We start from the raw sequence: 23,883 nt of genomic DNA on the forward strand, positions 1-23,883 counted from the left end.
TTTAATGTTAACATGACGTTATATAACTTAATAAAATTTAGATTGTTTCCATTAGTATTTTATCTGTCTCTCATTATCTAGTCAGATGCAGACCGGTTAGATGTAAAACTCCTATAATTTACGTTTAATATCGGACAATCGTTAAATATGGTATTTAATTATTGGTAGCAAACGCATTAAATACTACACATTAAAATAACGTAATCAATAACTTTACATTGTGATTGTCAAGAATCTTAACACATAACTGGGATAGAACCCCACCCCCTCCCCTCCCATTCACTTCCCCGTTGCGATCTCTTATACGTATAAATGTATACATTATGTATCATTTTTGACAACTAAAAGAAACACAAAAGAAACACTGAAAAGTAGATACCGTTTCATGAAATGATAGATTTGGTGGCGAAATGTCGCAATTTTTTTCTTAAGGGATGTGTTGATCAATCGGAACGGATAGAATTATATCAGAATGGTCTAGCCAGTTATTGAAGATTCCTGTTTACAGAAAATTCTGGATAAACAATAATGACCAGACTATAGACTCCATTATACAAGACATAATCAATTACAAGACCTGGAACTATTAGCAATAATACGACTATCAGTCTAGTCTGTAGATCGCATTGTTATTTATTCCTCACTCAAATGAAATGAATGGAGTTTTACGTCCTACTCTTCTGCACCTTGTGGGCTAATGAAGACGGGCAACGCCATGCAGGGTGCCATGAGGGAAATTTTGCCAGGACAGCGGCATTAGCCTGCTCTTTTTCGATTTCCAACTGTCGAGGGATCTTTAACGTGCACAGCCTGTAGCACACGAGGCCTCGGTTTATTGTGCCATCCGAACGACTAGACGCTTTTTCCATGTCAGCCCCTCTTACCTGCATCACTGACAGGGGGAAACCAGGTTGAAAAATCCGAAGGTAATTATCTCGACCTATGCCGAGATTGAACCTTGGACCTTCAGGTTAGCGAGCAAGCGTCTAACTCACTGAGCCACCGCGGCTCCTATTCCTCACTCAAAGACATTTTGCCAACGAGAGCGAATCAATGATTACTCCTTCCATGACTCTCGTTACTCTTTGTATCTTCTCGCAAAAGGTGAATATATTACAATGATAGCTGTTTTCTGTTTTATTATTTCAATTTGTCCACCTTATTCAAAATATGCAAAACGAGTGCATAGGCCTACAAATTGTTTACTAATTTGAAATTTAAATTTTAAGTCAATTTATACTATGAATACCATTTGAAAGCCTATATTCAATTCACAAAATAATAATCAGTGAAATTCCGACAAAATCTAGAGTATGGTAATTCCTTTATCTACAATCAATCATGTTGAAAGGAAACAGACTAGTTGACAAATACTCCCACAATCTCTAGACGTTATTCCTAATAGTTTTGTCAAAGTTGCCACTTCCTTTCAAATATAAATTCAAAATGGCTGCTACAATGGCTGCTTAAAAAGAAACATTAACGATTGAAATTGATCTGCCGCTTCAATGTTACTAATTAAACCATACATATACATATAGAATTTCTAATCAGCTCGGTTGTCCATTGCCTCATCCCGACATGGGTTTTATAATGTGAACATCTACGACCTATAACGCGGTGAAATTTGATAATTTTTTCTTGAATATAGGCCTATCTATACTTAAAAGTCAATAATTGTTTTGCATTTTACAAGAATGCGGATTAAGCTTTTTGTTATTTATCGCTGCCAATTTCAAATTACTCTACTTTTCATTTCGTACGTAAGAAATCTAGAATAATGAATTATTCTATCTGAAACTTATTAATTTCTTAAGATTTAATTAAAGTTTTTTACAATTTAAACAAGATAAGGCAAATTAATTTTCCATAAAAAGTCGCTGTAAAGCTTGTGAACTATAGAACACATTTTTCACCTTCTACGCTAAAAGTTACTGAATGTGTTCTTGAAGAATGGGGCTAGTAATTAATTTTCCATAAAAGTCACGTTAAAGCTTGTGTATTTTCACTTTCTACGATTAAAGTTACCGAATGCGTTCATAGAATTTTCCAAAAATGTAGGATTTGATATATGATCATTAAAAATATATACAGTTATTTTAGTATTGTCCAATTTATCCCAGGCGTTTTTTCTGAACTCTTTCGACGCGTGATGGGGAAACTGCAATATAAATATATGTATATTTTTTTCAACAAAATTTTATTGTATCACAAGCCCATAGAAGAACCGTTAAACCTAACGAAAATGGGAAATAGATTTGACTCACAACACCCAAGAATATTCCGTTCTAAAACGGACTGTAGCCTTCCCTGACTTGTAACTTGGCGGAAATGTACTTTAACAAATCTGCTTACTGTAGTTAGTGCATTCCATCTGTGAAGCATCTACAAGACGGTATGTCTCCACTACAACTTACAAAGTCAATTCCTTCACTCAACGAGAACACTGAGCGCAGTAGAGAATTTTGTATAAAACGCTAAAGACATAATCCCTAGAAGTAGATTCATATGATGCACGGGTTCGCCTATAAATACACTATACTATCATATGTTATTGATAATACACTTAAAATTCTGTGTCAGAAATCTTCGATCACTTAATGACAACTTTTCAAAAACAAAACATGATGAGAAAAGCTAATCCAATATCGTAAGGAAAACAATCCAGCATGATTGAAACGGTGGATATTTTAAGTAAAATTTGTCCAGAAGATATAATAATTGTCTGTAAAATTGTCCTATCGTACTGCGTCATTTGTTGTGATTTGTTTTGTTTTTGCTTTAAGTGAGCGTTACTAAATCCTACTGCGTCATTTGTTTTTTTCTGTAGGTGAGCGTTCCTAAATCCTACTTCGTCATTTGTTTTGATTTGGTTTTTTTCTTTGGTTGAGCGTTACTAAATCCTACTTCGTCTTTTGTTTTGATTTGATTCTTTCCTTAGTTAAGCATTACTAAATCCTACTTCGTCATTTGTTTTGATTTGTTGTTTTCTTTAGTTGAGCGTTCCTAATTCCTATTTCGTCATTTGTTTTTATTGTTTTACTATAGTTAAGCGTTTCTAAAAAACAATCTTATTCATGCACATTAAATCAGGTTACCTGTTCGATCGAAGGCAGTGTAACTCAATTAAAGTTTTTCTTGCCGCTGGTGACCATGTGGTACCGATGCAGTAATGTTTTATTCTTGCAACACGTACATTGAACGCACTCTCCTGTTCATTAAACAATTTTATTTTTAAAGTGATGCTGAGGTATTAACTCTTCATTTTTTCAAGCACAAGCACACAAAATCAGTAAAGAACATTACAAAATTTTACAATTTAAATCTTACCTTTCAGCGTGAAAAGTATCCGTATACAAATAACAGCAAAAACTTTTTTTAAATGAAAGTACAGCAATATAGTTAAAAAAAATTTAAGATTTAATATTGAATTAGAATAAAATTAATACAGAAAATGGCTATTGTATGCCACAAAATATTGTAACTAAATATTGCCTTACCTTTGTTAAAAAATTGGAGTATCGTCAAAATAGATTCACTGTACACAAATATAAAGAGTTTGGCGAAAAGTTTCGAAGGAAAAAGGATAGCGTGATTGAAGTTAAGTCGTTTTATTCTTCGATCCGATGACACTTTACTTGAATCATACGTAAGAGAGAAACTATAGCAATGTATGCCAATATCCGCCGTTTCTTCCTTAATTCGACAATAACAAGACCTTTTTCATTCTAACTGTCCGTCTCTCAAGTACATCTATGCCTTCAATAGATAGGGAAAGTTTTTAAAAGTTTAGTTCTGAGCAAGATTTGTAGAGTGGTAGCGAGACAGTAGAGATAATTTATCGATATCATCAAATGAACACCTACAAGATTAGTGAGGCACGATGGTTAATAGTTATTTATCGGAAAGGTCAGGTATTCCTATCTTCAGATTATTGTTTCAAAACAGATCAAAGCTGCAGCTTCAGGTCAGTTGTAGAGCAAAATATAAATTGATTGACTATGATTGCAAAAAATTGCCTTTTAAGCCTATTTTTAGATACAAAATCGATTGTCCTCTGGGCTCAAGCAGGGCGGACGGTCGTAACTCTCAGGTGAAAATTCTTTTATAAATCACGTTGCTCAAGAAAGCATACAAGTATAATTATAAGAAGTTTTTTTTTCTTCATTTTGTTTTCTCTTCACTAAAAGTAGTACGGTAATTTCTGGTTCCACGGAAGACATGAGAATCTAGTCATCGCATAGAGGCAATCAACCTAAAACTATTCTTTAGAATTTTTAAAAACTGGTTAAAAATGCTAAGGGTAATTTAAATCATTTGATGTATGTATGTATGTCTTTTGAAATGGTTTAAATGGTTTAAGTCCGATATTGGTATGTTTTTTTTTAATGTACCTGGGCATTCGTGATCGAGGATGGAAATTTCTGAAGGTTCTCTCTTATTATGATCCATTTTCCCACATAATTTCGCTATTTTGGCAAATTCAATACTATGGATAAAAATTTGTTAAACGGAACACCAACAACGATAGAAACTTCTATGGTTCTCGTTTCTACACAGTGTTGCGGCAATGTTTCACGATTTATTTTACCGTTTTGAGCCTTCACAGTTCTCAGACAGGCTTTGTCCCCTGGTTGAACCAATAATTCGATACATCTCCTGGTTTTATTTCTAATTCAAAGAATTGGGTATCTGATATTTGATGGCGATGTCGATTTCAAGACTTAAGATCGAAATAATAGGGTTAAATCTACAATGTAAGACAAAGGAACACAGCCCACGCTCACTTGTATTTCTATAACACTCACTTGTGTTTTTCAATACATAATTGTGAGAAATATCGATGTTTTTTTATAATACTTTAGTTATACTTCCTGATATTTAACATTGATTTTAACTTCATTTATTTGTTTTTTGGGTATTAATATTCAATTTATCGATCTGAAATGATCGATCAAGTTCAAGGCCGTATAAAATTATACTGCCAGAATAAGTTAATCTTTGATTTGACACAATATAACGCATGACAAAATTTTTATTTGTAGAAAAATTCGTGAAAAAAGATATAAAAAAATTGCATTTGAAACTTAGTTAAATCGAGAGAAGCGACATTTCAATCGAAACAAACGACATATTTTAGAGAGTTAGGGGCGTTCTCGTTGATTAAAGATACATTTGTTTAAAAAAGACACTTCTTAAATTTCAATGTTGAGGCTTTTTGACTCTTTTGTCTGCGATATTATTCTACATACAATTTGGTAGACTTATTGTGAATCAAAACAAATTTGCATTAAAAGGACTGGCTCCAATTTTGTATTTTATTGAACCGAAATATACAATATTTCCATATCTACACATGTTTTCCGGTTTTCTGAACGAAAACATACGTTTAAGTTTATACAACCGCTAACGGCTGTGAGTGAAGGTTATGCGTCTGGCATTCAGTGCCATATATGGTTCAAGTATATCATGACCCACGAAGATATTGTCTAGAACATGGAAAAAAATTGCCTAATTACTTTATTAACACCCACTGACACAGTGGTTTAACTGATAACACCGCTATTTATGGTGGTTGGTACCCCAGGCTATGTTCATTTCCTGGCCTCCATAGTAGGATTGGTCAAATCAATCGTTTGAATGGAATATGATTATTGATAACTAGATTTCAGAGAATTATTGATAGTTTTACGTAAAGGAATACAAAAGTGGGTTTCTAGCCTGTTTATGTGTATCGAGGACACTTGTACGTGAAGCTTCTAATTGGTATCCGATCTTCCTGTATATATATTTTCAGACATTATGAATAGATTCAGGACGTCACTAAATACCATTAAAGTTATAGCCATAGCCTTAGGAGCCAAAAATCTGTTTCTTAGAGAAAAAAAACACTGAAAAGCTAGACTTATGTACCTCAGTAGGCTACAAATATTTTACCATTAGCAGAATCATTGTGTTCATAATTCATATTTTCAGACGACGAATTCTGTTTTGGTTATTATCGATATTTTTGTACCGTTTTGACGGGCTAGTATCTGGAACACGGGATCTATAGTAGTTTGTTTGAGAAATCACAGCCTATTAATTTTTGTCATGTGTATCAGGGACATTGATAGCATCAATTTGCATCATTCCAATTTTCAATCAGACGGCCGTAGTTCCTGCAAATTCACTAAAACTAAGTGTTTGATGACGTCCCTAATCGCAAATTGATCCCGAAACATATACATGTGTATATATGTAATGTGTTTTTTTTAGAAAACCTTTTTAAAATCTTTACAATATGGAGTTGTGTATATACATTAAAGCGCATCACAAAACCCCTTCTTTTTGATTAGTTTTCTACTTTCTGAATTATGCATATGATGATGAAGAAATCTTTGTAACTCCCTTTTATGATGTTCTCCGCCATATTATCATAGTTTTATCAGAAAAGATAATGTAAAATATGAGGTCAAATCGATTGTAGACAAAGATTTGAATTAATCAAATAGACTCTAAATTGAAAATATTGACTATCTGATTTATTATGATAACAACACAATTTAACATATTATCTTTAATGAATTGACAAGTTTTCAACCCAAATTTGGTCGAAGAATGTGCCAAAGTTCATGGTAGTTCAGGTAAACATAAGATGTCGTTTTAAAGTACTGTTGTTGGTTGACGCAATTAGTTTTCATCGGAAATGAAAGCGCATGAATTATTATGTAACTTTTAAACACTTATTGCATACTGTTACTGGAAGCCAAATTGGCAATATTGTTCTGATTCAGATGTTAAGGGTCACAGACTTTTTCTTTGGCGAAGACGTCCAATTGCTGAATCTAAATGCAAAGCAGCTTGATAGATTAACTGAGAGTACTAACACATAATGCATCTTTCTAACAGTATAATCATCGAAATGATATCAGTTATCCAAGACAGCACCAACTTAGGGGCTTCAACACGTGAGGTTCAAAATGGCGTCTTGAAGAGACTGTTTTCTGTAAGGAGCATACAGGAAGGAGGTAACAGTTATATCCTTGTTTTAAAATAAAAGCATAATGGTTGCCAAGGAGATAAGATGGACCTGTCCTGTTCATAATTTAACTGTTTTTCGTTCTTTCCTAAATATCCTTGCATGCCTTCAAGCAATGGATGGCCTGAACACTGAAATAGCAAAGAAAAAAAAACCCATGTGCTTACTGTACCTGTTTACACTGACGCAATCTAAGAATTATCATATCATCGGGTTGTTTTATGTCAATGTGTCAAGATAAAGAACAGATGATCGTGTAAAAAAGTACGCGTAAGACTTTTGGCCTTTGGAATAACAGGAAATGATCTGAAAGAGATTTATATCATACTAGTCTGATGGACAACAATAAAATATATTATAGCTACGAATCTGTTCATTATTTCACAGACTCCGATAATATCGTTCTGATATGAATTAATCACCGAGGAGTGCGGGGGATTGTTAGGCTTTGGCAACAACTCGTCTGAAATATTGGTGCCAGAATGTTAGTCGACTCACATAAAACTCTCCAGAGTTCATCAGTTTAGGCATCTTCCATGGGTGCTGATCATGGCATTTGGATGTTGACGCTTGGTCCATCGCTTGTTGTTACATCATATCTCAACGCTATGCCGGATCATTCGCGCTTGTTGGTGCCACTGACCCTATGTTGGTGAAGGACATCAGACCTAAACTTCCAACGAAACGATTGAATCTCGGACCATAACCTTCATGTTATACGTCTTATTTCGACGCCTTGTCGGTTCTTCCATGTTCACCGACCCCAAAGTTGACGAGCAACATGAAACAGAAATTGAAAATTTCACTTTTAAGTTGTTAACTCACCAATGGCAGTGACTGTTTAACAGTGTATTGTGTTTCAAGGGAGCTAACACCTTCTAGATTCCCCGTTTTGGCTGTCTTAGCTGATTGCATGTTTAGTGAAATGAAGTGTATGAGCTTCTTGAAATTTCTGAATGCTTTTAAGTTTAAGCATTAAAATGATATATATATACTCATTCGAGAAGCTAACTCGCAAAATAACTGCCTAGGCTAGCTTACTTTCAAATACGAATGATGACTTTATGAGGAAATCTGAAATTAAAAAAAAAAAAAACACATTTTTCGCCGTTGTATTTTCACAATTCTTGAATTAGTTAATGTTTCATTTTTATTTTTAAAATATTAAATTTTCTATGGATTTTCAATTATATTTTTATTATGCAATTTCTTGACTACCGTCCTTAAGGTTTTCAGTGAAAAATGGTAATTTAGAAACATAAAAAGTACCAATCTATTCTCATAAAAAGTACTTTAGTCATTGATATTCTTGTTAAAATGGTTGTCTCCAAACAAGAATGACATGTTTTTTCATAATGGAAAGATTAAATACTATTAGATTAGTAGGATTATCGTTGATTTGGAGCTGTTGTGACGTGAGAAATTCCCTCAAAACAAAATGAAATAGTTCTTTGACGAAGACTTTACTCGTAGTTCTTTACTCATATAAAAAAAAAAATTACCGAATTTTAGAGGGGCGGATGCTCCACCTGTACACGCGTATGCTACCGGTAATAATACATAAAGTAGGTTAATGGCAAGGTCTTGGCACTAATGTTTCATTTGCCCAACCAGTAGCAGAATAATAGGACGTAAAACTCCAGTGCATTTCACGTGACGTAATATTTTGACATTATTTCACACATTACTGATCAAATTCTCATAAATTTATATTGCATGTGGTGAATTTCGAACTTGTGTGAGTCAGATTTTCGAGTGTCTTAATACTAACATACCCGAATGTAGATTATCTACAACAGATTTATATGAATTTGTATATACCACGCGTATTGTTAATCTTATTAAGCTTAATGTCAGGCCGTAGTGATTATTATGGTTTAGTTTAGTTTAGTTTCTAAGCGAAATTGGTCAGGATTTATGGTTACAAAACACAGATTTTTTTGGAGAAGGTAAGATAATATTGTTTATGTTTTATTCAGGCCCGTAGCCATTACTTGATTGTTCGGAAGGACACGTCATATATCCGGAGGGTAATGGAATTAGTCGGTTATCAGAATTTTTTGAGGGGGGGGGGGCAATCTTTATTTTTTTGGGGTGGGGTGCATTGTCTCCTGTAGCTACGGGCTTGGTTTTATCACGTTGTTCCTAATGAATGATCACAATTTACATTTTTAAGCTGTAGTACATTTTCGATTCCAACCCATGATATTGACATCGATGCTGGAAAATAGCAACTCCTATCATGATTAGAAACCCGAAGGCAGTCTCTCTCATCTCGTTAGCCAAGACAAACAAATGGGCATTGAATTGGTAGCGAATGTCTGATCTCTACAGGATAGTCTGGTAGTTAACAATGCTTTTCCATTCAGAGAAAGAATGTCATTGATATCTTCGAAGATACGTTTCATGTCGGTCTCTGTTCACAATATGCGTTGAATAAAATGTGATCGCGATGCGGGTATTATTGGCTTCCTCTATTTTCGACTATTATATCGACAATCCCACAAGTATGCAGCACTGAAAACCGTACCTCGTCTATTCCCACCCTTAATCCGACATTGAAAGTTCATGTATTATACAGATTGTCAATATTGGTTTTAGCTTGAATAACATTGACTTGTACAAAGTCGTTTATTGTTAATACATACTATTGTCATATTATCGTGTTCTATGCTTTGACTGTATGTTTTTATAATAGTATCTTTTGTGACGATAGGATATATCGAACGACCATCGTGACTTGATTGACGAAATGAAAATTAAAGGGCATATAGCTACTATAATATGCTTGTTCGACCAAGATGAAATATGAATGCCGATCTGATAAAGAGATCCATTTATTCAATTTGTATATATGCATTACTAAAGGGGGTTGTAAAAAGATCTGAAAACCGATTGTATTTGTATCGGGGACACTGATAGAATGAATTTGCATCATTCCTATTTTTAGTCAAACGTCTGTGGTTAATGCAATTCCACCAAAACTAAATGTGTGATGGCGTCACAAATCGCGAAGCGTCTCATATGATACAAGCATTATATGTTAAAATATGTGACTCATCAAGAACTTGTTTTTTTTGTGGAATTGCAGGAACCACAGACGATTGACTGAAAATTTGAATGGTACAAAAATGTAATGAATATTATGGTCCATCAAATTAGTAGGAGTTATATTTATTTTTTCTTCAGAAAATGATCATCTACTAGAGAATAGCCACATAGCCTATTGAATAAGCTGTCGGAAAATATACGAAGTTTTGTTGGTAATCACAAGATAGTAATATGAAGCCAGATAGAAGAGGTAGTGGCCCGTCAACTTCACAAGGTGGACAAGCAGCATATCGAAATGGAAAAGACATCACTAACCCAAGAGACTGGTATTGTTTGTTATCTGAAAAGGTTTGCTGTAAACATGGTATCTATGGTTTCAATCACCCAGAAGATAACTCCTTTCTTCCTCAGTTAGCACAAGAGCTAGACCTATCTTACGATGTAGCGAAGTCATCTTACGCTGGAGGATCTACTTTCCGACGTTCTTCCATTAGCAAGAGCAGTTCTGCTTATCAACATGATTCACCAATCAAACGCCACTCAACTCGATTGTTCGATCTGTCACCGTCCATGGAATCAACATGGACCAGTTTCTACAAGAAGCAAGAACTAGAAACCCAAAAGAAGAAACCAAGCCGTGTAACATTTCTAGATGTACCAGATTACAAGCGATCAGTTTCGTTTCCCAAACTTAAAGGTGTAAAAACCAAGGGTATAATTCCAGAAACCAGTGTGATCGAAAATGAAAACCTTGCTCACAGCCACAACGAAAATTTGGAGGAGTGGTTTTCTCAGATGCCAGACGAAACTACAACGAAGGCTAAACGCAAAGTCATGGAACAAGATATACAAGAAAGTGTGTTGAAAAAGGGTGTCCATACCAATGTTCCCATTCCTAAGATGACCAAGAGCTTCAAGGAAAGCATGAGCAACTTCCCACCATGCTATAAAGATTTGCGTTCTGTGAATACCGAGGAACCAATTCTTATCGATAGAGACATTTACAAACTTCAACTCAAATCGCTGTTCAAGCTTAATAATGGGAATCCATCGATGATCGATAGATTAGATAAGAAAAAGCGAGAGTACATTGTCGTATCACCAGTGCCTCGGGAAGATTTTGTTTATCACCGCGAGAACGTCGACTCGCCTTCTCCCAGCGACCATGACTCAGAAAGTGCATTGGGATTCGATCCCGAAGAATGTCAATTGTTCATCGTCAGCACCAAACGCAGTGTCCCTCAGGAATCAGACTCTAACCAATCTTTCCATCATGCGAGCATGCCAAGACAGAAAAGATTAAAACGTCTGAAAAATGTGTACGGTACGAAGCCCATGAGCAGGTTCCAACAATACGCCGAGTCGAAGGACAGTTGCGAATCTGGAACGACATTGTTGAGTCTTGGTGAAAACCAGTACAATCCTCTTACGAGGCAACCGAAACACATTCGAGAAACTCTCAGACGACAAGAACACAAGGTCGATACTCCGGTTGTGGTCGATAATGATTCACTTCCCATCAGCGAAGAAGTAGAATCTAAAGAAAACATTGCTACCTCACCCAGGGACTTTGATAAAAAGAAATTAGCCCGACTTGCCAAATATAAACCGTTAGAACCATTCAGTGAAAACCGCCGGATGCTAAGTCCGGTAAGCGACTTCAAAATTGTTGAGTTCAGCAAACGAAAAGAAATTCCTCGATTACACCATCCTGTGTTCAAATTGGACCTGAAATGTTATTCCCCTTATTTCGAAATTCCCAATAATGATGACAATGCCGAGTTCAAAACAATCGAAGATTTAATTCCTCTAAAAATTGAAAAAGGCGTGGTGATTGTAGGGAGTGCAAAAAGTGCCAAAAGCAGTCATCGATGCGTCAATTAATGTTACTCAATAGTTGCAATTAGTAAAAGAAAATGGCATGATACATGTATTTCTTATGTAGCAAATAAAAAATTTCAATCTGTTATTTCTTTCGAATCCGTTGTCTTAGCTGTATCATTTATAAATTTAGTTGTCCAGTTGATTGTAATTGAGACTTTAAAACTGGGACTCAAAACTGACGTCGTGTTGTAAAAAGCGACGATGTCTCATTAAAGGGACAGATGCGCCATTTTTGGACCAATCATACTTAAGTCTCTAAAACGTGATTTTTTTCAGCTAAGCCAATCATGATAGTGTTCACAGCTCATGGACGAAATTCGAGCCTTCAAATCGATGTGTGTCCAGAATTATCGGAGTTTAAATGTAAAAAGGCGAGTTGTCTTTCTTTTAAGCACGTGAAGTGCTTCTCAGACATTATATTGTATCTTATAATCTGGTTGGATTATTGTTACGTTTCTTGGTTATTCGTAGAAAATAATTATATTCTTTACTGAAACGATATAATGACGTCATCATGCCCTAATACCATGTGCAGATTTGATGCAACCACAACAACCGTTCCTTACAACGCCACACAGTAAAATTAAGAAAAAAAAATCATGAACTTAATCTTTATTTTTGACACTTTGTTCAATATCTCGTCTTTTACCCCTACATCATTCGAATAAATATTTATTAAAAAAAAAACTTTCACACATAATATTATGCTCTCAAACCATTTTCCTGTTTTTATCTGCTTCGTTGTAAATTCTAGTTGTAAATTCCCCTTCATATATTATTGCTATTTTATAAACAATCGCAACCAGAGCGGACAAAATTATTCCTACAGGACTTGCTTGAACTACAGCATAACCCAGAAAGTTCAGACTAGTACCCCAATACATTGGATTGTTGATAATATTGAAAGGAAATCCTATAACTCTTTCATCCATAAGAATTCCGAAGTAGTCTCCAAGAAAAGTTCCAAAGAAACCAAGTCGCAGAAAGCTGGACAACACTAGAATGGTACCCATGGATACTGTAACATATCCGAGCGCCCATATCCATTGCTGCTCCATTACATGCCAACGGGGCTGTGTTACAATAGCTTCTCCGAATCTCCAATCTCGCACTATACCAAGAACCAAAATTGTCGCCGCTAACAAACTGCATCCCACTTTTGCTCCAAGTTTTCTAGATATGGCTCTACTTCTGCACTCCCAGCGAGCTACAATATTCCAATATAAGGGGTTGAAGATAATGCATCCACTGGCGATCAACAAATTGACATCTTTTAAATTAATGATTGCATCCATTCTAAAAATATATTAACAGCTTTTTAAAAATAAAGGGGCCAACAACGCAAATTCCCTCATTGCACATGACATGCCTGTGTCCTTTTTCAATTAATCGGAGAAAAAATTGAAAAAATTACAGATAAACAATTTCCTAAATAAAAAAGTAGGCTAGTTTAAAGTTAAAATCATATCCTAGTTTTACTAACACTGTCTATCTTGATTGTGTGATAATCTAGACGAAACAGTCAAGATTAACCAGTGTTAAGTGTACTTTAGAAAATGGCAGCTCGAAACCCAGGAATCGAATACGGTATGTAGAACAACTCAAAATTCTTTTTCTAACTTGTATGTAAGTCGATGCCAGAGTGCATTTCACGTTACACCAAAATCAGTCTGCTGTATGTGTAAATATAATTAACTTACTTCAGTTAGCCAAGTCTGTGTATTTGGTATTTTTATTTTCTCGGTCAGTAAGTTATTATTGGTGCGTTCGATGTACAGCAGCTGTGATGTATGGAAGGCAAAACATGCCAAAATGCACCTTCAGTGCTAAGCTATTCACTGCAAAGGATATCAGAATGGCATATTTGATATGATGATACATTTTATCTTTAATTGTGACTTTGTGTTGTACTTTGTACTTCTCCACAAATATTGAACTTTGGGTCATAGTTTTGACCTGCCAAGGTTGATACTACTGATAGGCTATTATTATAATATAGGCTATATAATATATTATATAATATAACATGGAAAAAGCGTCTAGTCGTTCGGATGGGACAATAAACCGAGGCCCTGTGTGCTACAGGCTGTGCACATTAAAGATCCCTCGACAGTTGGAAATCGAAAAAGAGCAGGCTAATGCTGCTGTCCTGGCAAAAATTCCCTCATTGCACGTCTTCATTAGCCCACATGGTGCAGAAAAGTAGGACGTAAAACTCCATTCATTTCATTTTGATTCCCCAAATGATGGACCTCAATCTTTTATTGCTTTTCACAATTACACCTGATTTCTGGTTTCTGATTGTCATTAAAAGCACACGTTCTTTTGACCAATTGTACCTTAGTCTCAGAAACAGGAATTGCTTAGCTAGGCTTTAATCAGTAATGTGTTTAAAGGTCCTTGTCGAAATTTGAGCCTTCAAATCCATGTGTGTCTACGTTTGAAAGTTAAAATGACAAGTCATCTTTTCTTAATACAATATTATAGAAAAAACATCATAAAAAAAAAGTTAAATTTCTAGTTTCAAGTATATTTGAAGGGATAATGCAATTTTTGTGCAGTTCCAGTAGTTCTGAAGACTGTTTACATAATATTCAATACCAAAAAATGCAAACCATGGCCTTTAATATTGTCATTAGTGGGCTAGGCTAGTTACGAACAATTAAACCAAGATGTAGGTCAATCAGCACGCTCCTGCATTGTTACTTTTATAGTTTGTTGCAAATATGAACTTTCATAGGAAACTCAACAAGTATTATATAATAAAGTTGCCTACCTGAAACGCAACCCCTTTCTTATTAAAAAGCAGTTGTTCTGATTAAATTTCTCCGTTTCTTGAAATGTATGAAAACACATTTGAGTGGAAAATGGAACTTAAAGGGACATGTTTACCTTCCATTTGACCAATCGTTCCTTAATCCTTAGTTGCAGAAACATAAATTTTTTCAGTAGGGCCTAATAGGGCTCACTATCGAAATGCTTGCTTTCAAATCCATGTGTGTCCAGAATTATCAGTGTTTGAAAGTTAGAAAGGTGAATCGTCTTTTCTTGAGACTCTGCCACAAATAGAAAATACATTACAGGTATATAGAAATAGAAAGTGAAATTTCTAGTTTGAGATATTTTTCAAGGAATTATGCAATTTTTGTACATTTCTAGTATTTCTGAAGACATATGTTTCATTCATTGAAAACCCAAATCAACCCCTGAATAATATTACAGTTTGTGGTTGGAAGTATTTGAATCATTTAAAACCCAGTCCCCTATCCCCTATCCAGAGTACCAAAATTAGTTATATACTAGCCTACCTACCTATTGTGGCTTCTGTGGTGAGAGGTACCGGTAGGCTTAACTACTAGAAACCTACTCACATCCTAAGCTCTTAATAGTCAGCAAATGAATTAAATCATATTGTAGAATATTGCAAGCATGGTTAGTCATGCAGCTAAATTATATATATATTGGTTATTTATATTACAGATGAAACATGGATACAGAATGTGTATATCAATCTACCAGCAGTTAAACGTAGAGCAGAAACACTGGGAACCAGACGCACAGTTAAAAAACAATGGCAGGTACGTTGTGTTGTATACTTTTGTATTTAACGTACTTACTAAAGCATGAACCGACCAGGAAACGACCCGGAAACGACCAATGAAAACGTGAAACAACCTGGAACCGAGCAGAAAAACGACCAGGAAACAACCTCAAACTATTTGGCAATAAACTCTAAGTATGTTAATTTGCCCGAAAAATCATCAATCATTTTAAAAAAATGTGCATTTGGAAGAAGTTCACTTAATGACCTTGTCTTTCATATTTCCCAGCTGAGTGCATTTTGACTGTGATATAACGCACATAACCCACACCCAATTTAGTCTGTTGTATAACAGTGTATAACAAATTTAACAAAATTGTTATATTGTGTTTCCATTAAGTTTAAAGGGACACTCTAATTCATTAAGTTTGTAAAAGGTCAACTTAGATTTCGTCTTAAATGACATTATACTGTTAGCAAAGATTATGAACACAGTCCTATTCCCCTAAATAACTTCAAAACTTTTCTGCCTGATTAACATGCATAGAATTCATTGCAAAATAGTTTGAGTTCGCTTCCTGGTCGTTTTTCTGCTCGGTTCCAGGTTGTTTCACCTTTTCATTGGTCATTTCCTGGTCGTTTCTGGTTGTTTCTTGGTCGTTTCTGGTCGGTTCATGTTTTAGTAAGTACGTGTATTTAAAGGAAAATCAGGCAATGACAACTTAAAAGTTGACAACTTAACAGGCACACAATTTGTCGCCTATAAGACAGACCGTTATCATGCGATCAGATTCATTTTCCTTTCAATTGCATGAAACGCATACGTGATTATTAACATAGTGGATAACAACTGACTGGAAATTTTTTACTCTAGTTGGCGTCAAAAATTGTCGACCAAGACCATTCGTGTGCCCGCAGCATAGCAGAACATTATTCAAACTGCTTTATTAAATAGTTTTCATATCATGCTGCTGTAAACTGTTCCGAAACAATATTTTCAACAGGATAGCTAATATTGGAGATCAATGTTACCTTTTCAATGTATTCCACTGGTATAATTTAATGCAAATGAGCAAATTTAAAGGATTGCAAGGAGGTTTTCTAAACTTTATATGTGTATTAGTTGCCCAATTGTCCATTCCAATTTTCTGTCAGATGTCAATAGTTCCTGCTATTTTCACTAAAGTGAGGCTCTTTTACATCACTTTAACAAAATCTACTGTAATATCTATATGCCTTTTGTGATAATGACATCATAAACTGCTTCCTTTAGCAGAATTGCAAGAAACACAGATGTCTGATTGAAAATTGCTTAACAAATGTCTTGATACACATAAAAAGTTTTGAAAATCTCTCTACTTTCCCTTTATTCCAACTTACTTAGGATGCTTAAAATGAAATATCTTGATCTACAAGCTATCTTAATCCGTATACTGCTGGTTTATTGGTATGCAAATATCAAACATATGGAGCTCAATATCTTTTTTTATCACAAACATATATTTACTGTGAAATATTGTTCTGTCACCAGAAAAGTTACAACAGATGTTGGTTATTTATTTCTGAATGTTATATATTGATAGAAATAATAAAATCAGCCATGTGAGTAAATACCTTCGTGCCATCATCTTCACAATATCAAGCTAATACGAACTACAGCTAATACCTTCATTGAGGTCTTTCACAAAATACAGAAATTTGATTGGATTGTATGGCAGCTAATACAACCAATCAGAGCTCTGTTTGGTTGTATTGGCTATACTACAATCCAAACAAATTGCTGTATTTACACACTTCCTTGAGCCTCATGAAGTCAAGGTATTAGGCACAGTTCCTAAAAGCTCTACATTGTGAAGTTGGTAGGTCATGTATTAAACTGATTAAAACAAAGGGATATAGTCAACCAATTATTTGCTTACCAACTGAGCTCATTTTCAGCTATCAGTAGCCCCTTTTCAGAATCTCACCTCTGATTATCCTACTGTTTAACATAAAGAAAAATGCACCGGGCCAATTTAGACTGTCATCACTTTGAGGGTATAATTAAAGGGACAGGTAGACCATTTTTTGACCAATCATACTTTAGTCTCAGAAACTGGAATTTTTTTGCTGAGCTAGTCAGTAATAGTGTCCAGAATTGCCTTTGAATGTTAACATGACGACTCATCAATTTAAGAATCTCTGTGATATATAGAAAAGACATATCATATAGAATTAGTAAGTAAAATTCGTAGTTTGAAGTATTTTTAAAGGAATTATGTGATGTTCTAGTACTTCTGAAGACTATTTACTTATATTTTCAAGATGAAAATCAACCCCCCAAAATGGCACATCTGCCCCTTTAACCTTCTTAGGTATAGTTTATTATCAAAATTAAGACGCCATGAGGTAATAATTCGACTAATTCAGTTGTGATTCGATAAACTGAATGCATTGCGATAATAATCGTGATTCATTTATTAGAAAAAGAAAGAGAAATTTAGTAGAAACTTTTTAAATAACAATGTTGTCATTATTTAGCACATGAAAACATTTAGAAGGAAAGAATTGCGAAAGAAAATTCTTACTTTTTATAGTCAGTAATGATTTTTTTTACAAAGTTTGATGAGAAAATTCTACATAAAATATTTGAATCATAACACATTTCTGATATAAACAGGATTCCATATTGATTGTTATTAAAGGAGTTTATCAATAATCGTGCCTATACATTGTGATTATTTAGGATAAGAAGGATAGAATCAGGGTTCATCGATTCATCAGTGAATCATTGCGGCCCTTGTATTATGTTTGTTGCAATGTAGGAGAATCAGAGGTGAGATTTTGAAAATGCCAAAGATAGCTGAAATGATTTGGTAAAGAAAATATTTAGAATAATGTAATCCTTGTAGTTTCTGCTTTGATGATGTCCTTTTGGCCACATTAGAAAGCCAGCCGTCTTATGCTCAAGTATCAAACGTCAGCTCAAGGAATATATTTCAAAACTCAAACTGAACCCGTGAGTTCTCACAATCTAATTGGCTGATATCAAAATGTATTTCAGATCTTAAATTTAGTCTTTTTATGAAATGTTTCTGCTTCAGACTATGACTACATAAGGAAGGGATATGTGCAAGCTTCTTGGTTTCACGAATTGTTTTAGAATTGTGTTTCCATATCAAGTAAATTGGTGCATATACTCCCTCATTGAGCTTCTTGACTATAATGCAAAGTTAAGTTTAGAATGCTCTCTAAATTTGAAAACCACTAAAATGTATTTTTTCTGTATTTGTAGGCAGCATGGTTATTGAGAGCTGTATCTTGTATAGATTTAACAACATTAGCAGGAGATGATACACCAGCTAATGTATCTAGGTTATGCTATAAAGCTAGAAATCCTATCAGATCTGATTTGATTAAGGCAGTTGGGATGCAAGATAAAGGCAAGTTGTGTATTATTTTGCATCACTTATGTTTTCATATTGTAAATCGATAATTTGTAAAGGCGGCACCAAATGTACATTGATGTGTTTTAAGCTAAGATCTTTACCAGATTTAGTCTGTGGTCTTTTCAAACTTTTGGTCAAAATAAATTCTCATGGCTATACTGAGGTGTTAAATCTTTTTTCAATTTAACTACAGGTCTGACTACTGGTGCTGTTTGTGTTTATCCAAGTCGGATACAGGATTGTGCTAAGGCACTGAAGGCATGTAATGGTACCAAGATACCTATAGCATCAGGTAATATAACGTTTAATATAAGAACAGCAGAATAAATAATGATACTAATTAATGCAAATTGGCATTTGATCTTGATGTGGACACATGCATGCTTTGAAAATTGCATTATGGTTAACAATGGGGCTCTAAAATATCCAAACAATTCTATAGCATTCAGTCAAACAACAAATAAAACACTGATTTGCAATATTAAAGAAGCTTCAATGTTTTTCAAAATTTGTCATGAAAGGCATAAAAAAATTCCTCTTATAGCAAAATTCTCTTTTTAGTTGCTACTGGATTTCCTGCTGGTCAAACACCATTAAAGACTAGATTGGAAGAAATAAGACAGGCTGTAGAGGATGGAGCGAGAGAAATAGACATTGTTATAAACAGAACAATGGCTTTAACTGGAGATTGGAAAGGTAGGAGGGTTATTATGTTGTATGGTTTTATTGAAGATTTATTTGTGAAATCAGCAAGATGTAATGAAATCAGAAATACATTATGCAATCAGAAATGTGAAATAGGTGAAGTAGGAATTTTTCATGCGAAATCAGAAATGAAATGTGATATTTGGTGAAATCAGATATATTTAATGAAATCAGATAGATGTAACATGTCAGATTTATGTAATGAAATCTACAATATTAAATGGAACTATATAAAATCTACAATATTAATTGAAACTATATAAAATCTACAATATTAATTGAAACTATATAAAATCTACAATATTAAATGAAACTATATAAAATCTACAATATTAAATGGAACTTTATAAAATCAATGAAACTGTATAAAATTTATATTAAATGTAATGTTATAATATTTACAATATTAAATGTAATGAAATAAAATCTGAAATATTAATTGTAACTATATAAAATCTACAATATTAAATGTAATGATATAAAACCTACAATATTAATTGTAACTATATAAAATCTACAATATTAAATGTAACTATATAAAATCTACAATATTAATTGTAACTATATAAAATCTACAATATTAAATGTAACTATATAATATCTACAATATTAAATGTAATGATATAAAATCTACAATATTAAATGAAACTGTATAAAATCTACAATATTAAATGAAATGATATAATATTTATAATATTAAATGTAATGAAATAAAATCTATATAAACTATATCAAATCTACAATATTAAATGGAACTATATAAAATCTACAATATTAATTGTAACTATATAAAATCTACAATATTAAATGTAACTATATAATATCTACAATATTAAATGTAATGATATAAAATCTACAATATTAAATGAAACTGTATAAAATCTACAATATTAAATGTAATGTTATAATATCTACAAAATTAAATGTAACTATATAAAATCTACAATATTAATTGTAACTATATAAAATCTACAATATTAAATGTAACTATATAAAATCTACAATATTAATTGTAACTATATAAAATCTACAATATTAAATGTAACTATATAATATCTACAATATTAAATGTAATGATATAAAATCTACAATATTAAATGAAACTGTATAAAATCTACAATATTAAATGAAATGATATAATATTTATAATATTAAATGTAATGAAATAAAATCTACAATATTAATTGTTACTATATAAAATCTACAATATTAATTGTAACTATATAAAATCTACAAAATTAAATGTAACTATATAAAATCTACAATATTAATTGTAACTATATAAAATCTACAATATTAAATGTAATTATATAATATCTATAATATTAATTGTAACTATATAAAATCTACAATATTAATTGTAACTATATAAAATCTACAATATTAATTGTAACTATATAAAATCTACAATATTAAATGTAACTATATAAAATCTACAATATTAATTGTAACTATATAAAATCTACAATATTAAATGTAATTATATAATATTTATAATATTAAATGTAATGAAATAAAATCTACAATATTAATTGTAACTATATAAAATCTACAATATTAATTGTAACTATATAAAATCTACAATATTAAATGTAATTATATAATATCTATAATATTAAATGTTATGATATAAAATCTACAATATTGAATGTAACTATGTAAAATCTACAATATTGAATGTAACTAAATAAAATCTACAATATTGAATGTAATGATATGAAATCATAAATATTGAATGTAATGATATGAAATCATAAATATTAAATGTAATGATATGAAATCATAAATATTGAATGAAACAATATAGAAATTAGAAATATTGAATGTAGCTATATGAATATAATGTTTATTATTTAGGGGTATATAATGAAGTAAGATTAATGAGAGAAGCTTGTGGTGAAGCTCATTTAAAAACTATACTTGCTACTGGTGAACTAGGCTCCATGGTAAATGTTTATAAAGCTAGTATGGTCTGTATGATGGCAGGTAAATTATTTATTTATTTATCCATTTCAAAAATTCAACAAAAGCTTTAACCTGTATTTATTGCCCTAAAGACACTCAGTTTCAGTTTTGAAACAAAAACTTAGTTGGTACTGTAAACCTTTACATTGAATATTCTAGAATTATTAACATGTTTTACTCAAGATTTTGAAGCGTCTGGCAGAAAACTTACTGGCTAGTGGCTATGGACAGCTGTATATATTTATCCCAGACAGAAGTACTCCACATATTTCAAACTAGGTTAAGGGATCAAATCCTGTACAATATTCATATTTGTAGGTGCTGATTTTATCAAGACATCCACTGGTAAGGAAGGTGTTAATGCTACTCTACCAGTAGGTCTAGTCATGGTTAGAGCTATCAGAGAATATTACCAACGAACAAATTACAAGGTAAGAATTTATGCAGTTTCTGTTTGATGCTGCACACTTTTTGAAGATGATTCTGTTGAAAATGCTTGCTTCAATATTCATTTCGCTTCATTTTGCTTAATTCTGCTGCATGTTGCTAAACTTCTTGTTGTTCCATCTTCATATTTCTTGCTTCCATTGTCATGTTGCTTATTTCCATCATCAAGTTGCTTATTTCTGTCTTCATGTTTCTTGTTTCCATCTTCATATTGCTTGCTTCCACCATCATGCTGCTTATTTCCGTCTTCATATTGCTTGATTCCGTTTTCATGTTGCTTGCTTTCATCTTCATGTTGCTTGCTTCTATCTTCATGTTTCTTGATTTCATCTTCATATTGCTTGATTTGATCTTCATATTGCTTGATTTCATCTTCATGTTGCTTGCTTCCATCTTCATGCTGCTTGCCTTCGTCTTCATGTTGCTTCCCTCCGTCTTCATGTTGCTTCACTCCGTTTTCATGTTGCTTGCTTCCATCTTCATGTTGCTTGATTTCATCCTTATGTTGCTTGATTTCATCTGCATATTGCTTACTTCATCTTCATGTTGCTTGCTTCCATTTTCATGTTGCTTGCTTCCATTTTCATGTTGCTTGCTTCCATATTCAAAGCTTTCTTCCATCTTAACATTGTCTGCTTCTGTCTTTGTATTTCTTGTTTCTGTCTTTAAATCGCTTATTTTCAAGTTGCTTCCCGTTATCACTAGGTTGCTTTCTTCTTCATGTTGCTTGATTGTATCTTTTGGTAGCTTGCTTACATCTTCATGTTGCTTGCTTTCATCTTCATATTGCTTGTTTCCGTCTTCATTTTATTTTCTTCGGTCTTCAAATGGCCCACATATTGATACAAATAGCAATAAAATATCTGACCCTGTGTGCTGGAATTTGTGCATATACTTTAACCATAGATAGCGTTTGCTTTCATGAATTCAGGTTGGTTTTAAACCAGCTGGTGGTATCAGGACAGCTAAAGATGCCTGTACCTGGTTGTCTCTGATGAAAGAAGAACTTGGTGATGATTGGACCAAACCAAACCTGTTCCGTTTTGGGGCTAGTAGTCTTTTAGGAGACATTGAAAGGCAAATCTTTCATTATGTAACTGGAAGATATGCTGCAGCTCATGAACTACCAATGGCCTAATTTTAAATCCTTAATTATATCTACCTCATGGAAAATGAACTAATCTGCTGGGATGTAAAAATTATATTTTTTTATAGTGTTTGGAATTTAAAGTTACAGGGATTGTAAAAAGGATTTCTAAAATTTGTATGTGTATCTGGGACACACAATTTTCATCATTCCAATTTTCAATCAGACATCGGGGGTTCCTGCAATTTCACTAAAACTAATTGTGATTACTGACGTCATCAAACACTTAGTCTTTTAATGGAATTGCAGGAACCAAAAACGTCTGATAGAAATTGGAATGGTGCAAATTGATGATATAAGAGTACCCAATACACATAATTTGCATCATTCCAATTTTCAAACAGACGTCTGGGGTTCCTGCAATTCCACTAAAACTAAATGCATTTTCTGATGTCATAAATCAGTTAGTTTTAATGGAATTACAGGAACCACAATCGCCTCTTTTGAAAATTGGAATGGTGCAAATTGATGTTATAAGTGTCCATATACACATAATTTTTTTTAGAAAACTTCTTTACAATCCTTTTGATATTGGAACTAATTTGTCAATATTTGATTGAGCCGTTCCAACCTGATGAACGCACAACGAACAATCCTTGTTATTATAAGGCAGCTCAATATCACCCTTTAAATCAAATATCAATTCTGCTGACTTTTGTTGATTTTCCTAGTCTTGATTTGAAATTTTGATTTA

At 33.1% G+C, this 23,883-nt stretch overlaps 3 protein-coding genes across 3 annotated transcripts; 2 read left to right on the forward strand and 1 right to left on the reverse strand.

Annotated features, from left to right (window-relative positions):
* Nucleotides 1-10,303: 10,303 nt before the first annotated feature.
* Nucleotides 10,304-11,956, forward strand: LOTGIDRAFT_169326 (hypothetical protein; the record flags this gene model as incomplete). The annotated part of the gene is made up of 1 exon (XM_009067642.1): nt 10,304-11,956. One exon carries the CDS (start codon nt 10,304-10,306, stop codon nt 11,954-11,956), a length of 1,653 nt encoding a protein of 550 aa, XP_009065890.1.
* A 710-nt stretch (nt 11,957-12,666) lies between these two features.
* Nucleotides 12,667-13,251, reverse strand: LOTGIDRAFT_133377 (hypothetical protein; the record flags this gene model as incomplete). The annotated part of the gene is made up of 1 exon (XM_009067643.1): nt 12,667-13,251. The coding sequence occupies one exon, from the start codon at nt 13,249-13,251 to the stop codon at nt 12,667-12,669; it is 585 nt and encodes a 194-aa protein (XP_009065891.1).
* A 261-nt stretch (nt 13,252-13,512) lies between these two features.
* On the forward strand, nt 13,513-23,690 carry LOTGIDRAFT_236608 (hypothetical protein; the record flags this gene model as incomplete). Its single annotated transcript, XM_009067644.1, has 8 exons — nt 13,513-13,543; nt 15,437-15,534; nt 18,772-18,928; nt 19,119-19,217; nt 19,487-19,621; nt 21,488-21,616; nt 21,914-22,026; nt 22,974-23,690. The coding sequence occupies 8 exons, from the start codon at nt 13,513-13,515 to the stop codon at nt 23,178-23,180; spliced, it is 969 nt and encodes a 322-aa protein (XP_009065892.1). The 3' UTR covers nt 23,181-23,690.
* Between the last annotated feature and the right edge of the window lie 193 nt (nt 23,691-23,883).

This window comes from Lottia gigantea (assembly GCF_000327385.1).
Source record: "Lottia gigantea unplaced genomic scaffold LOTGIsca_84, whole genome shotgun sequence".
Lineage (NCBI taxonomy): Eukaryota > Metazoa > Mollusca > Gastropoda > Lottiidae > Lottia > Lottia gigantea.